This window comes from Lissotriton vulgaris, chromosome 9, assembly GCF_964263255.1.
Source record: "Lissotriton vulgaris chromosome 9, aLisVul1.2, whole genome shotgun sequence".
NCBI classification, from domain to species: Eukaryota; Metazoa; Chordata; class Amphibia; order Caudata; family Salamandridae; genus Lissotriton; species Lissotriton vulgaris.
The window spans coordinates 774,860,624-774,874,673 of NC_141697.1; the positions used below are offsets into that span (position 1 = coordinate 774,860,624).

Below are 14,050 nucleotides of genomic sequence, written 5' to 3' on the forward strand. Positions count from 1 at the left end.
CAGTCAGGCAGACCCACCATCCGTAGGCGAGTCGTCTTCTCTACCTTTTCCCAAGGGGAGTGCTCCAAGTCATTCCCTAGCAAACAGTCAACAGTCATGGTTTTCCTCACACAGACCTGCAGAGTACCAGAGACCCCCCCCCCCCACTCGAAGGGAACTTGAGCCATCGGACACTGACTCTCTGAATTATCAGCATTGATAACCCTACAGTAGGCATGGGGTACAACCTGCTCTTGAGACACCAGGTGCTGCCTCACTGCAGTCACACTGGCTCCTGTATCTCTAAGAGCCTCAGCTTCCTTACCATTGATGATCACCACCTGCCCATATTTCTTAGTGTTAGAGGGCAGGTAGTTTGTAGGGATCATCTCACTGTCTCCTAGTGAGATTAGGGTCATGTGAACGGGCTCTCCACCCCCCGGGACCATCACTTCTTCTCCTAAGTGAACACTAGTCACTTGACGGGGCGGAGCACCAGTGGGTGCGGGTTTTCCAAACAGGCGACACTTGGGGTCACTGGATATGTGCCCCGGCTCACCACATTTGAAACAATTGAAGGGCCCCTTTGGAACAGGTCTACCTGTCGGGCCCCATTCTGCTTTGGGGGTGGGGGAGGCTGAGAACCTTTCTGCTGGTCCCCTTGGGGATTACTTTGGGGGCCTTTTTGGAACCCTTTCTGTTTTCCCTTGTCCCCCCCACTCTTCTGCTGGGGACCCTGCCCACTCTTGGCGGAGTCTCCCACTGGATCCTTGTGGACCCTGGTGCTGAGCCAGCGGTCCGCCTCCTCAGCAAGCTTCCTCGGGTTGGACAGCTTGCTATCGATCAGGTGTTGGCGTAACTCAGGAAAACAGTGATCAGACAAGTGCTCCCATGCAATTAAATCAAAGAGACCTTGAAAATCATTCACTTTGCTAGTACATCCCCTAAACTTCTGTCTATACATTTCAGGGGTAAGCCCATACCTGTTCATTAAAGCTTCTTTCATGTGGGAATAGGACCTCTGGTTTTCAACGGGCAAATCTAGCAGGGTATCTCGCCCTTCGCTAAGGAACCTTCCCCACAACCCCGCTCCCCAATCCTTGTCAGGGACCCGGTGGGAGGACATGGCTACCTCGTATGCCCTAAACCACTGTCCTATGTCATCCCCCTTAAAGAACTCTTTAACTACATCCTTGGGGATGTGCACTCTTGACTCTACCTGCACCGGCGTTGTGCTGCCACCAGAGGGAGGATGATCCAAGTTTCTCTCCTTTAGACTCATCTCCCTCATTTTCAATTCGTAATCCATTTGGTGCTTTCGCTCTTCCAGCGCCATTCTTTTGGTTTCAAGCTCCAGTTGGATTTTTAATTCTGCCAGCTTCCTTTCATGATCCCTCGTTTCCTTCCTGTCCGCCAGCTCTTCTGGCGACAGGCCTTTACCAAAGCTGTTCACGCTGTCTTGCCTTTCGAGATCCACCAGATCCACAGGTGCCCTCTGCTCCTCAGTGGCATCCTGATCCTCAAGGGCATCTTGATCCTCCGGGGGCTTTCTGGACTCTATCCAGGCTTTCAGGGCCTTGTAGAGCTCTGGCTTGTTCTTGCAACCGGCGTGCGGAACCTTGAGTTTTTTGCAAAAAAACTTCAGCTCATTCTTTGAGTATTTGTCCAGCTTTGCTGCATCCCATTCCACCTCCAACATCTCAGAGGTCATGGACTCCGCTCCATCCAGGCTCTTCGCGCCCGGCATGGTTTCTTCGCTAGGGATCTTTTCTCGGCAAAATTACAACAAAACCTGTGGCCAAGCAACTGGACTGAAATCACTGTGCAATGGTCGGAAGTTAAGGTATAGACACTGCAAATGTAAATTCGAAAAATCCTCACCGCTGCGTCCAATGTAGGAAGGGGGAGGCTCTAGTTGGCGCAGTGTAGCACTAGCGACAAGCAGGGACTCTCTCTTCCTCGTCAGGGCTGAGGGTTACCTTCCAGACAACCTCTGCTTATCCTCTAGGTAGTGTGGCTTAAGCAGTCTTAGGCTAATCTTTGGGGCACATAGGGTTAAACATTTGCAATATCACACCACCACAACCAACCCACCACACAATGACACCAAACTGTATTTGTAAAAATATATATCTTTATATAAATTTCAAGCAGGCTTGTAAATATAGTTGTCAAACTTTCAATAGCGGTTCCAGTTTACTTAAGTTCAGGTTGCCACAGTTCTTTCTGAGCAATAAGCAATCTTTTGGGCCTTCTGCCCAGGTTCAGCAAGGTTCAGTGTCTTGTAGCGCCTCAATGCGCTTTCTGCTGTCTCCGCTCGCTTCAGAGAGGAGATCGGGCCTCGAGGACCAGGAGCTGTGCGAGCCTCGGTTTCAGAGGTGGCTCGCGTTGGGAGCAGATAGCGCGGTGCGAGCTCGAGTTGCAGGACGCTTGCACCGTGAGGATACAACACAGTACCTTTCAAATTCTTGTGGAGCGGGCGGCTTCCAGGGGAGCTGTCCCACGTCGCGTTGCTTTTCCGGGGTCGCTGTTCGCTGCGGCTCTCAGCCGGGCAGGTCACGGGTCATCCGGGGCGGCGGTGTTCAGTGGCGGCAGGGTCCTTCCTTCGTCGTTCGCTCCGACCCTGGAGGCGGCGGCTGTGTGGGGGCGGCAAGTGGCAGTACGGTCCCCAAGTGCAGGACGTACCCAGCCAAAGTACCGGTTGCAGCTGTGCACTCACAGCTGAGCTGTCGGGCAGGATACCGACCAGAGGGGGGTTATCACAGGGCGTCTGTCCGTCTTCGCAGGTGGATTGACGGCTTGAAGCGCAGTCAATTCAGGAGCTTGGACCGGACGGGCCCTCCTTCACTTTGCTCTCGGGCTCCCGGTGCAGATGCGGTCACGGTGTTCGGGCCAGCGGCGGCTGGACCTCACGTTGCTCTCGCTGTTGCTTTGGGCCCCGGTCACGGTGCTTGGGGGGATGTCGATGCCTTGGATTACGGGGAGCGTGGCAGGCTTGCCCAGCGCTCCCAGACCCCTCTGTCAGTACTGCAGCGATAAGCAGCACCCACAGTCGCTTTCTTCAGGATGTAGCGCCCACTGGTCCTGGGGCGCTGGTCAGGGGGCAAGTTCAACAGCAAGCCCTTGGAGATCTTTCAGCAGAGTTTGGCACAAAGTTTCACAAAGCAAGAGTCTTCTTGTAGTCTTTCCTTTTCCTCTCCTTCTGCAGCAAGGCACCAGACACAGGCAAGAGTCAGCACCCTTCCTTGTCCTTCCAGGTCCTTCTCGTCGGGCAGAGTTCCTTCTGTAGCACAAACAGAATCTAATTTACAAGGAGCAGGGCTCCTTCTTTTATACTGCATTTCTTTTGTTCTTTCAGGCCAGGGGGGCCTTTGCATAGCCAATTTCAGTCCTTGAGCACTCTGGTGGGTGTACTCCGGCTTCTGCTTTCAGTGTGAGGGGCAGGCGCATCAGACGCCCCACAGGAGGTGGAGCCAGCATTGTGCGGACAGGGGCAGCCAGAGTACCTTGTTGATGGGGCTTCGCCCTTCCTGGGCCAGGTGTCGGCTGAGTCATCAGTCGCTCCCCAGGAGGGTGGAGCCAGCATTGTGGTGGCAGAGCACAGCAAGATTCAGAGTCAAGAGCCACTCCTACCTCCCACTAAGGTGTAATCTGCGCATTCACCACCTGTCATCCCCCAGCCCTGTGACTCACACATCCCAGACAGTCAGATACACATACCAGCAGAGGCGGGCTGAAATGGTTAGGCAAGCAAATGCTAACTTTCTAAAAGTAGCATTTGCAAACACAGGATACTAAAATAAACTTTACTAAAAGAAATATTTTATCATCCTGAGTTCAGGCATACTAAACATGACTCTCTACCATGCTCCCTGAGCCTGCTGGGATTATAGAGTGTAATAATTCCAGCAGCCCATTCTGGCCTAACGGAAGCAGGTAGCCTTACAATAGTGAAATACGAATTTTAGTTGTAAGTCACTACTAGGACATGCCACACACATCAGGGCTTGTCCTACCTTACATCGACAATGCACCCTGCCCGCAGGCCTACCATAGGGGTGACTAATATGAAGTTAAGGGAAGGTTTAGGTGCTGGCAAGTGGGTGCACTTGCCCAGCCAGCGTGACAGTACGAGACTGCACGCGGGGTCTGCAATGGCGGACCCCAGACACATCTTAAGGCTGCTTCTGTGGGTGGCGCAACCAGCGCTGCAGGCCCACTAGCAGTATTGGCATCTACAAGCCCTGGCACTCCGGGTGCGCTTTACTAGGGACTAACAGTAAATCCAATGTACCAATCATGGACATCAATCGCATGTACCATTTACAGTAGGGAGCACTTGCACTGCGGCACGGGTCGGCCGTGGCGCAGTGCCCTGAGTATCGCAAAACCAGCAAAACATCGGAGGCACACCAGCAAAAAGTGGAAGGGAAACTCACGCCAAGGTGCCAGGTCTAACAGGTTGTATCTGGTGTTTCTATTGGATTAGGGTTAGTGTCCTCATTGGTTAGGTATTTGAGGGTTCTGATTGGTTTCTGAGTCTGTGATTCAGTCAATGGAGGGTTAGGACTAGGGCTGGGGTTAGGATTTCTATTGGAAGTAGGGACTAGGGCTTCCTATGTTATTTGTTGTTGGAAGTAGGGTGGGTCTAGGGCTAGGGTTAGACCTTTAATTGGAAGTAGAGATTAGGGCTTCTGGTGTGATTGGTTGCTGGACTAGTTGTGGGACTAAGAGTAGGGTTCGGCTTTCTATTGGAAGGAGGGACTAGGGCGTCCTGTACCTTTGGTTGCTTGGACTTGGGTTGGGACTACTGGTAGGGATAGGGCCTCTATTGGACGTAGAGATCAGTGTTTTTTAACTGATTGGGTGCTTGGACTAGGGCTAAGATTGGCTCTAAGGTCCTGGTCTCCTATTGGTTCTAGATTTTAGGGCTAATGTTGTGATTGGATAGTGTTAGGGCTACGGTTCCCATTGGCTGAAGGGGTCATCTGATTACTAGGGCTATAAAAGGCCAGGGTTAGGGTGTCTCAGCCGGGGCGTCGAGGCTAAGGGCGGAGAGAACAAGGGCTGCTGCCTGTTTGAGCCTGTTCAAGATTGACCAGGGCCAGAAATGCTGCCCACTTACCCATTTAGCAATACCCAGCCCACACCAACCACATCCACAAACATAAGGTACTTACAGCCCGATTCATCAAGCTATATTGCGCTCGCAAAGGGCCAGATTCTGAGAATCTGGCCCTTTGCGAGTGCAATTTTTGCATTTGGGATTCATCATCCCAAATGCAAAAATCGCTATTTGCGAAATCGCATATTTGCGAGGAATTGGATTTAAGGAATCTCTAATAGAGATTCCTTAAATGCAATTCATCAACCAATTTGAAATTGCGAATTCGCAATATTTGGTCGCTATTTACCACGAAGTCTGACTTTGTGGTAAATTGCGAAAAAATAGAAAAAAGCACTTTAGTGCATTTTTCTCTGTTGCATGTTACACACACACATGTCCTTTGGACATGTGTGAGCAACCCCTGTGTAAATTTGCATTTCAGGGGTGCTACAGGGTGTCCTTTGGACACCCCTGGCACCCTTGAAATCGCTATCTTATTTGCGATTAGCTAATTGCTAATCGCAAATAAGGAATACTCCCCATTCATTCCTATGGGCCTTTATTTTGCGATTCCTACATGAATCCCGTTTTGCGAGTCTGTAATAGCGATTCCTTATGAATCGCTATTAAAGGCTCGCAAAACGGGTCTTTGATGAATCTACCTGTATTTGATCTATATAGTTATCACTTTCTTCTAATTTAGCATTTCCAATGCACTACCCTATTTCTCCGCCTATACATCTATCAATATATCCTCTAGAACCACTCTCATTCATCCCAAACCCCATGCCACTACTGATACCCAAAATGCCCCTTTCTTGACTCTCTCCTACTTACCCCTCCTTGTATCATCTGACACCTCTTTCTATTATACCTATCCCCCAAAACAAACCTTTCTAAACTCTTCCCTCTGACTCCTCCCCTCCAAAACTCCTTTTTACTCACCCAAAAGCCTCTTCCTACTGCTAAGGCCTAAAAACAAAAAAAAATCCTTCTCTTTTATCCCTCCACTATCCTTTTCAATCAAAATTAACAGACTAGCATGTTCACTTCTCAAATTCCATATTCAACTATACTAATTCACCACTAATCCTTTATGGGTTCTGGAGAGGCATGCTTCAACACCCCATCAGGGGTAACAAGTGCTATATGAATAGAAACCTTTATTCCCCTTTTATGCTTCCGCTATCCTTCTCACTCCAAATAACTAATATCCACCACTGAGATTACTTTCATATTTCACCACACTAATTCACCACCAATCCTTTGTGGGCTTCCGGAGTAGCGTGCTTCAACACCCCATCAGGGGTAAAAAGCGCTAGATAAATACAAACTTTTTTCCTCCTCTATCCTGCTATCATTCCAAATCCAAATAACTGACTAACTTATCCACCACTTAAAATGTACTTGCATGTTTCACTATACTAATTCAATACTAATCCTCTATGGGTCGCGGAGTAGCGTGCTACTCGCCGAAAAAGCGCTTCGAGACCACGTGAGAGGTAGTAAGCGCTATATAAATGCAATTACAATACAATTACAATAATCCTTAATGCACACAAGATAGTGTGTAAACAGATTTGCAAAATTAATCCACTCTTTTAATTGGGTCAACCCCATTTTTGAAAATATCTTTTGAATCTTATCAACCAGGCTGATTGTCCTATTATTCCCTGGATCACTGTAACGGCTATTTTTAGAAACGGGAATAATTTCTGCACCCTACCAAGAGCGTAGAATCGATGCCCCTGAGCGACTCCATTTGCTGCTGCATTCTACATGGACCCCCCCCCCCCACACACACACACACCTCGAGCTCCAGTTTAAAGATACCCCCTGGGACTTTGTCCAGTTCCCCCAACTATAGTGAAAGAACAGCTCTCATTACTACAAGGGAACGGTAACCAGGCCAGCTCTACAAGCGGCTCTATTTATTATATTTATAATTGTTACTTACAGGAGATAGACTACCACACTCCCTGCACACAGCAAAGAAAAATGATGGAGAGATGTGGCTCTCTGGAAGGCATGAAATACAGAGACATCTATGGCCAACATTATATCAAAAATCAGGAATATCTTGTGATCTGATTGCAGTGAATAAGTCAGCTTATTATTTCATGTCCTGCCTCCCTTGTGTCTCTCAAGACTATGCTGTGAGCTTTCCTTACATCCAGTGTATTTTTTCTTTTGCCTCATTGGAGAGCACTTGGCAGAGCTTACTTGAACACTGGACAGGTCCTACTGTGCCAACCCCGTTTTTCATTTCTGACAACCTTTATGAAACAATGAGCTGGCTTTTAGAACGCTAGCCTGAGTAAATCGGAATTACAGGTTAATTTAGAGAGTTTTTGGAAAATTATCTCCAGAATGAAAGTCATTACTCTGTTAATAGAAGGTAAAGATTCTGTTCTATTATAGAGTCCCACTTGACCCTTTTACGATTATTTCACACAATGATATGAGTGTTATGGGAGTTAAATAAAAAATTGCAATACAATTTAATAAAATGTTCCCGCTTTAGTTTAAGCACTGAAAATTCATGGTTGCTTTTAGGTATAGTGATGACTTCAAAATCTATGATATTATGTTAACCATTGACATGTATCAAGTTGAATTCAATATAGCTTGACCACCTGCCATTCTTGAAAATTAGTCGAGCGAGAGAGTCAGAGTGTATGCAGCCAGTGCAGGCAGGAAGACCGTGTTCTACAATAAGTGAGGAAAGTTGAAAAGCCATTACATTTGTTCTCTTTAGAGCAAGGGCTGATACTTGAGAAATGGTCCTGTTACTGTCCCTCTTAGTGATGTATTGAATCAACGCAATTGGTTTGAATGTAGTATTAACCCCTTCGCTGCGGCGGCTATTCTGCCGCAGCGCTAAGGGGGTGGGGCAGCCGCGCGGCGGTTCCGTGTTTGTGACGGAACCGCTCCGTCACGGCTCGCGGATGAGCTGTGCTTGTGAAGGAACGGTTCCGTCACGATCCCGCCCGTCCATTAAATCGTCAGCGCAGGCGCAGAATTCGCGCCGCGCAGGCGCGGCGAGCGGGCCGTGACGGACCCTTTCCGTCACAAGCACAGCTCACCCGAGGCTTGTGACGGAACGGTTCCGTCACAAGCATGCAAGGGGTTAACATTTTCAGCAGAAAATACATGACTTAGCAATCTTTGGGCTGTTGCATAGTCTAACCATATGCTTGAGAACTGATAATTCCTTAAAGTAACTTATGCCCCTACTGTATACTTTGAACAGGCATAAATTGTTTGACACTTGATTGTAAGAGTTTAGATATATCCACTCCCACAGTCAACATTAGTAGTTGCCCGGTCAATAGATAACCTTACCCAGATTGCAAGTCCTCCTGAAGGATATCCTTTAGCAGGTGCAATGGCTTCCATGCTATGGATAGTATGCCCATCTAGGCATATTGAAGCAGTAGCCTGATTGTCCTGCAACAAACATATTTCATGAATAGTAAAATATGACACCCCACTGGGATATTCTTTTTTATGCTTAAGCCCGCTGTATTAAATGACAGTATCGTAAAGGGTAATGCCAAGGGTGTTATGGGTGTCCTGTGAGGGCATAATAAAAGGAAGGCTAGGCGTTTCTGTTATAAAGCCTTAGAGCCCGACCTAGCGTGCTCTACAGCCATTAAAGGCCTGCTCCAGCGTTAAAGGCCCGAGCCGAAGGCCTTTAATAAGGGAGTGGGCCTTTAATGGCCGATAGAGCCCGCTAGGAGGGCTCTAAGGGTATTAGAACGTTCCGCCGCAGAGGGCAGAATGTTCTAGTTACTTAAATCAAAGGCCTCTTGTAGCCCGAGGGGGTTTAAATCCCCTTGGGCTCTGATAGGCCTTTGTTCACAGCAGCAGCTGTGAATGCAAAAAAAACATTGGAATGTTGCTCTCCAGGCTTCTACCAGCCAGTAGAAGCCCTTAGCACTCCAATGGAGCGCTCAACATTCCAATGTTCTAATTTCTATTAGAGCAGGATATTCATTAGCATCTTTAAACTCAGGCTGTAGGTTTTCTGTTTGATGTACTTGAATTATTCAATGGCCTTCACAAACCTTAGCTGGCGTCAGGGTATTACTACACAGCAGGATGACAGGTTTGCTCATACCACTGCCAAGACGCTCCCGGGCATTCGTGCGCTGTATAAATGATAAAATCAATCATATCAAATCAATCATACCACCTCTATTGGTGGCCCATATTTAAGCAGACTTTTTGAGTAATTTAGGGGACAGATCTTAAATCAAGTGTCAATAAACAATTTCTCACTTCTGGATCACTGACCTGTATATCAATACAATCCTAGGGTTGGAAGTACCTGGAAACTCACTTGGCGTTTAGAATATTTGATCTGATCATTGAGCAGCAGTGTCTCACACTGCTTATTCAGCGAATTACCAACTTGCTCAGCAGGGTCTGATTCTAATGTGCACTTCTCTGGAACTTAGGCATCCCAACAATGTAAATGTATTCTAACAGTTGTCCATTCCGAGAGTTCGATCCTATAAGCATCCCACAAGTTTGTTTTTCATTCAACATTTCGCCCCAATGTTGCGTGTCATTTTGCCTTTTGATGAATGGGGGATAGAAATTTAGCATTCCACTTCTTCTATCAGAACATCTGAAAGTTTAAGCCTCTATTTCCCATTCTAAAACTAGGACTGCAAATCCCAGGAAGCAAAGCAGAAACCTAGATTGAAAGAGCCATTCATGCATGAAACTGGGAAACTTGAGTGCTCTACCCTTGTTATTTGCACTCGCCCCGCTCCTACACCACACTATGGGTACTCTGGGACCCTAAATTTTGTACCATCCAATTCTCAAATAATGTAATTTCTCTAACTGAAACCTGGTCACTTCTTGTTTGGTCATCTTTTACATCTCTTTTTAATTGCCCACCATTTTCTGGTGCTTTCATTACTGGGGAACATCCTTTACAACTGAACTTTTACAACGCGGTACCGTTACCACGCAGGTTTTACAACGAAAGTCGTAACAACGACTTGCGCTGGAGGGCGCTGTAGGATAGGGAATAATTTAATTTACTATCCAAAACCATCCCTACTATCCATGGGAACGGGAGTTGGAATAGTCAATTAAACTATTCCACTATCCAGCGCCCCCCAACGCAAGTCGTTGTAACGACTTGCGTTGTAAAACATGCATGTAACGGTGCGCGTGGTAATACCACACGTTGTACCGTCATACATCCTTCATTACTACCTCTATCTTTATTCCTATTCTGCAACCAAGGAGGAGCCTATTAACTAATAGATATGATTGTACAAATAATCAGAAAAAATATGCGTATCCCTGGATAGTGTACTTGTAGCTGATTATGCCTCTTTCCTTTTTTTGGGGTCAATTCCACACAAGTATTGTTATTTTAACCCTCATGTTGTTACTTTTCTACCCTAGGTCAACGAGTTTTAACCCTGCTTGCTTGGATTGCTATCGATCACACTGACTAGTTGAAATTACTCTTCTCAGTTTCGTATACTGTCGTGAAAATGTAGAAATTTGTTAAGGTTGCTTCAGTAACCTGGAGATTTCTTAGAATATGGGTGATTTCATCCCAGAGAGTGGGTGACTTGGGAAGTGGTAGTGTTTGCTGTTTGTAAAATGTAGGTGGGAGAATAGGTTGGTCACCTTCAGGTTTGATCTCTCTGCAGGATCTATTGTTACTAATTCTTTAAAATGTGTGTGTACTGGGCTTTGGCTCCATCCAGAATAGTATTTCGCTTTTACCTAATACCATTGCCTGGTTGGATAATCATTTGATCTCATGTGGAGTGATGGCATTTGGTATATTAGATATCAAAAGTACACAGAGTCATCACTCATTAAATTCCAGATTTCATTGATTCATTTTAAACATTCATTTTTTGTTTTTCTTGCTGCAGGCTTTTTAATGGTTTTATTAGTGAAGTCTCAAACTGCAAGCCTGACAGACCTATTGGCTGTGCTAGTTCATGTTTTCTTTTCCATTTGTATTCATTTTTGGAAAACTCTCAATGTGTCCCTTTCTTTAGTGCAATTTGCCTTCCTGTAGTCGCAAAGCCTGTGATTGTGCAAACCACAGGCTTTGCAGCTGCAAAAGGGGTGAAACATTACTCTCCAAACTTCTCCTTTCTCCATCAAGGTATGACTAGGGAGGTGTGAAGCAGTGAATATTTTCCATAGTAACCTTTCTGAAGTTTAGTTTAAAAAATGTGCTTGCAAAGTGAAGTTCAACAAAGGTTGGGAAGTCCTGCAAAATCATTTTTACAGGATAAAATCTTGTAGCAGGGCGCTTTGCTGAAGACAGATAATACTCTCTCTGCCCTGTACAAAACCTATCTAGTGGAAGAGTTTTCACGCAAAAACAATTTACAAGAACATTGTTTCGCAGCATTGTTTGGAGGAATTTTCCAGAACAAAGATTTGCAAAGGTGTCAGACATTTCAAATTTGCAAAGTTGCAATTGTTGTCGCTGTGCAAAACTTCATCTGATCCCTTTTCATTTCTCACAAACCGATTCTTGAATGGGAGAGCCCAACTACCTTCTGAATAGAGGAAAGAATTTGAGACAGGAGAATGTGTGACCCTCTCAATATTAGCAGAAGAAATTGCGAAAGGATCTTCAGCTCTGCCATTAAAGATCCCCACCTGAGGATATGCGGCCTGGGCCACACCGAACCTTAGAAAAATGCTGTACCCCTACTGGGAATCCTACACATCTTATTACTCCCCCAGGCCAAAGGAGTATTCTAAAGACACATAACAGAGCTTCCAACTAAAAAAAATCAACATGTGAGGAGGGGGTGGGCCACATGCTGAGAAATTTCTGAGGGACTTTGCCCCCTTTAAACTCCCCCCCCCCCCTGCCCCCAACAAAAAGCTTGCTGAGACTGGTGCCCAGGTTGTCTAGGGGTGTTTTCACATCCCTTAATGGACATCAGCTGTTAAAAAGCTTTGAAAGACATGTTGGAAATACAATCTTTGCAGTGGTTTCCATTGTATTGTCCGTGCCATTGTGTGACATCGGCTTCTCACTAGATGGCCCTGTTAATGGAGCCGATATTGTGTGACTGTGGCTTGGCAGGTCTGCGCAGTTTTAAATGTCTAAGAATATTACGGATAACAGTGACTTTTGATTGGAATATCGGTTGACTAAAGCCCAATTGAGATGTTCTGAAAAGTAGCTGACATTTAGTTAGAGCAGTTTGTTTGCAGCATCAACCTCTGTTTCACTAACCTCTACAATTATAGATACCGAGCGGGTGGGGACCAAAGTACATGGTTGAGCCAGACTAGGGAGAAACGCATTTTAGAAAGCTCTTGAGTGGTCTATTCTCTTAAATTACATAAGAAAAAATGGCAACTGCCTATTCAGACTATGGAGAGATATATGGCTCCTCCAAGTTTATCTGCCATCTCAATATAAGTAATTGTACTGATCAAACTCATAGTTTGTGGTGAAAATTAAAATGAAATAACGCATAATTAAAAGTGGGCTACAAAACAATTCAATGCAGAAATCGCCAGTCTATCAAGTTGGGCAGAAGAGCCTACCCTTTTAGCATATAATGTTTCTCGCCTGAGAACTCTCAGCATTTTTATAAGTCAATGATGGATCGTCGGAGCCACCTTGGATTTCCAGTTTTCTAGGATAAGAGATCTCGCAATTAATGCTGCAACAAAACCTTTATCCATGTTAGCAAGATTTCAGGTGACCAGAGATGTGGCTTAGGTGAGTGGGAAGTTGCTATGCACGGCTCCAGGTCCTATGGCAATGTTTACGATATCTCTGGCGTCCGGAGCCTCTATGGCCTGGATGATAGTGTTTTTGTTGACGATGGGTATGTTGTGCAAACTGTTTGGATGAGTTTTCTCGGCCACTAATCTGTTTCCAGATATTGCTGAGTGCCTGTGGATCAGGATTGGAATTTTTGTTTCATATTGTTTGATGATCATGAAGGTTTTGCAGGTAAGCCGGCCTCAAAGGCCCTATTGTGTGCTTAGATTGTGTCTCGCCGCCTTCTGCTGCAGGTAAGTGAGCGGCTGCGTTCCTTCTACATAGCCTTAACATGTCTTCCTTTTTCACATCCCTCACCATGTGTTGCAGGCAAGGGCCCAGAGACTCTGTTGGCGGGTCACAAGTTGAATGACAATGAGTGGCACACGGTACGAGTGCTCCGTCGCGGGAAGAGTCTTCAGCTGTCAGTGGACAACGTGACCATAGAAGGTAACCGCAAGCCGTTTACTCAGAGCCCTCTTCCCTCATGAAAGCTTTCCTTTCAGGCACCAAGTGTGAGATGACAACCTCTGATACCCAAGCAGACATCCTTTGCAATGTCTACTAACATAGAAGGTCTCATGATTTATAACTAGGGTGAACTGTCATCTTAGATACCATAAGACATATCACTGTACCTCTCATTGCATGTCTTGTGTCAGATGACATCGTTAATAGGGTAAGAGATACCATTCACAACATCCTTTAACCGGCAGTGGCATGTGATTTCGCTGGATTACATCTCTGATTGTGTAAGAGCCATCACACGCTGTCAATGTGGAGTCCATTTATTAACACGGAGAGGACACATGTAATATCATTGGAGACATCAGCATACACACATCTGTTCACCCAGACTGTATTTTCATTCCTCTTCAGTGTGATGTTACAATTGTACTGCAGCAGGAGACCTTCGGGACAGAGCCTTGTGTCAGATCTCCTAGGAAGCGAAATACACTGTTAAGAATGACATGACACTCAACATCTGTACAGGCAGTGTACAGGTTGTGCCGGTGGTGGGCACCGCCAGTCATTCTGAGGGACAAGGACTTATTCTGCGGTGCCAAACTTTGACCCAAAGCCACAAAGAGAAAGGCAGAAAAGGGAGAAAGAAGGAGGAAGAGAAAGAGGGGATAAGAGGGGCAAAGTGAGAAATCAGTGATGAAAACAAA

At 46.0% G+C, this 14,050-nt stretch overlaps 1 protein-coding gene across 1 annotated transcript in view; it reads left to right on the forward strand.

Annotated features, from left to right (window-relative positions):
* Positions 1 to 14,050, forward strand: part of LOC147692232 (neurexin-2-like) — a 1,848,214-nt gene that overhangs the window by 1,340,276 nt on the left and 493,888 nt on the right. The window contains exon 13 of the mRNA XM_086939513.1: positions 13,209 to 13,328. Within this exon, the coding sequence (XP_086795639.1) occupies positions 13,209 to 13,328 (120 nt within the window). The remainder of the gene's footprint in view (positions 1 to 13,208; positions 13,329 to 14,050) is intronic.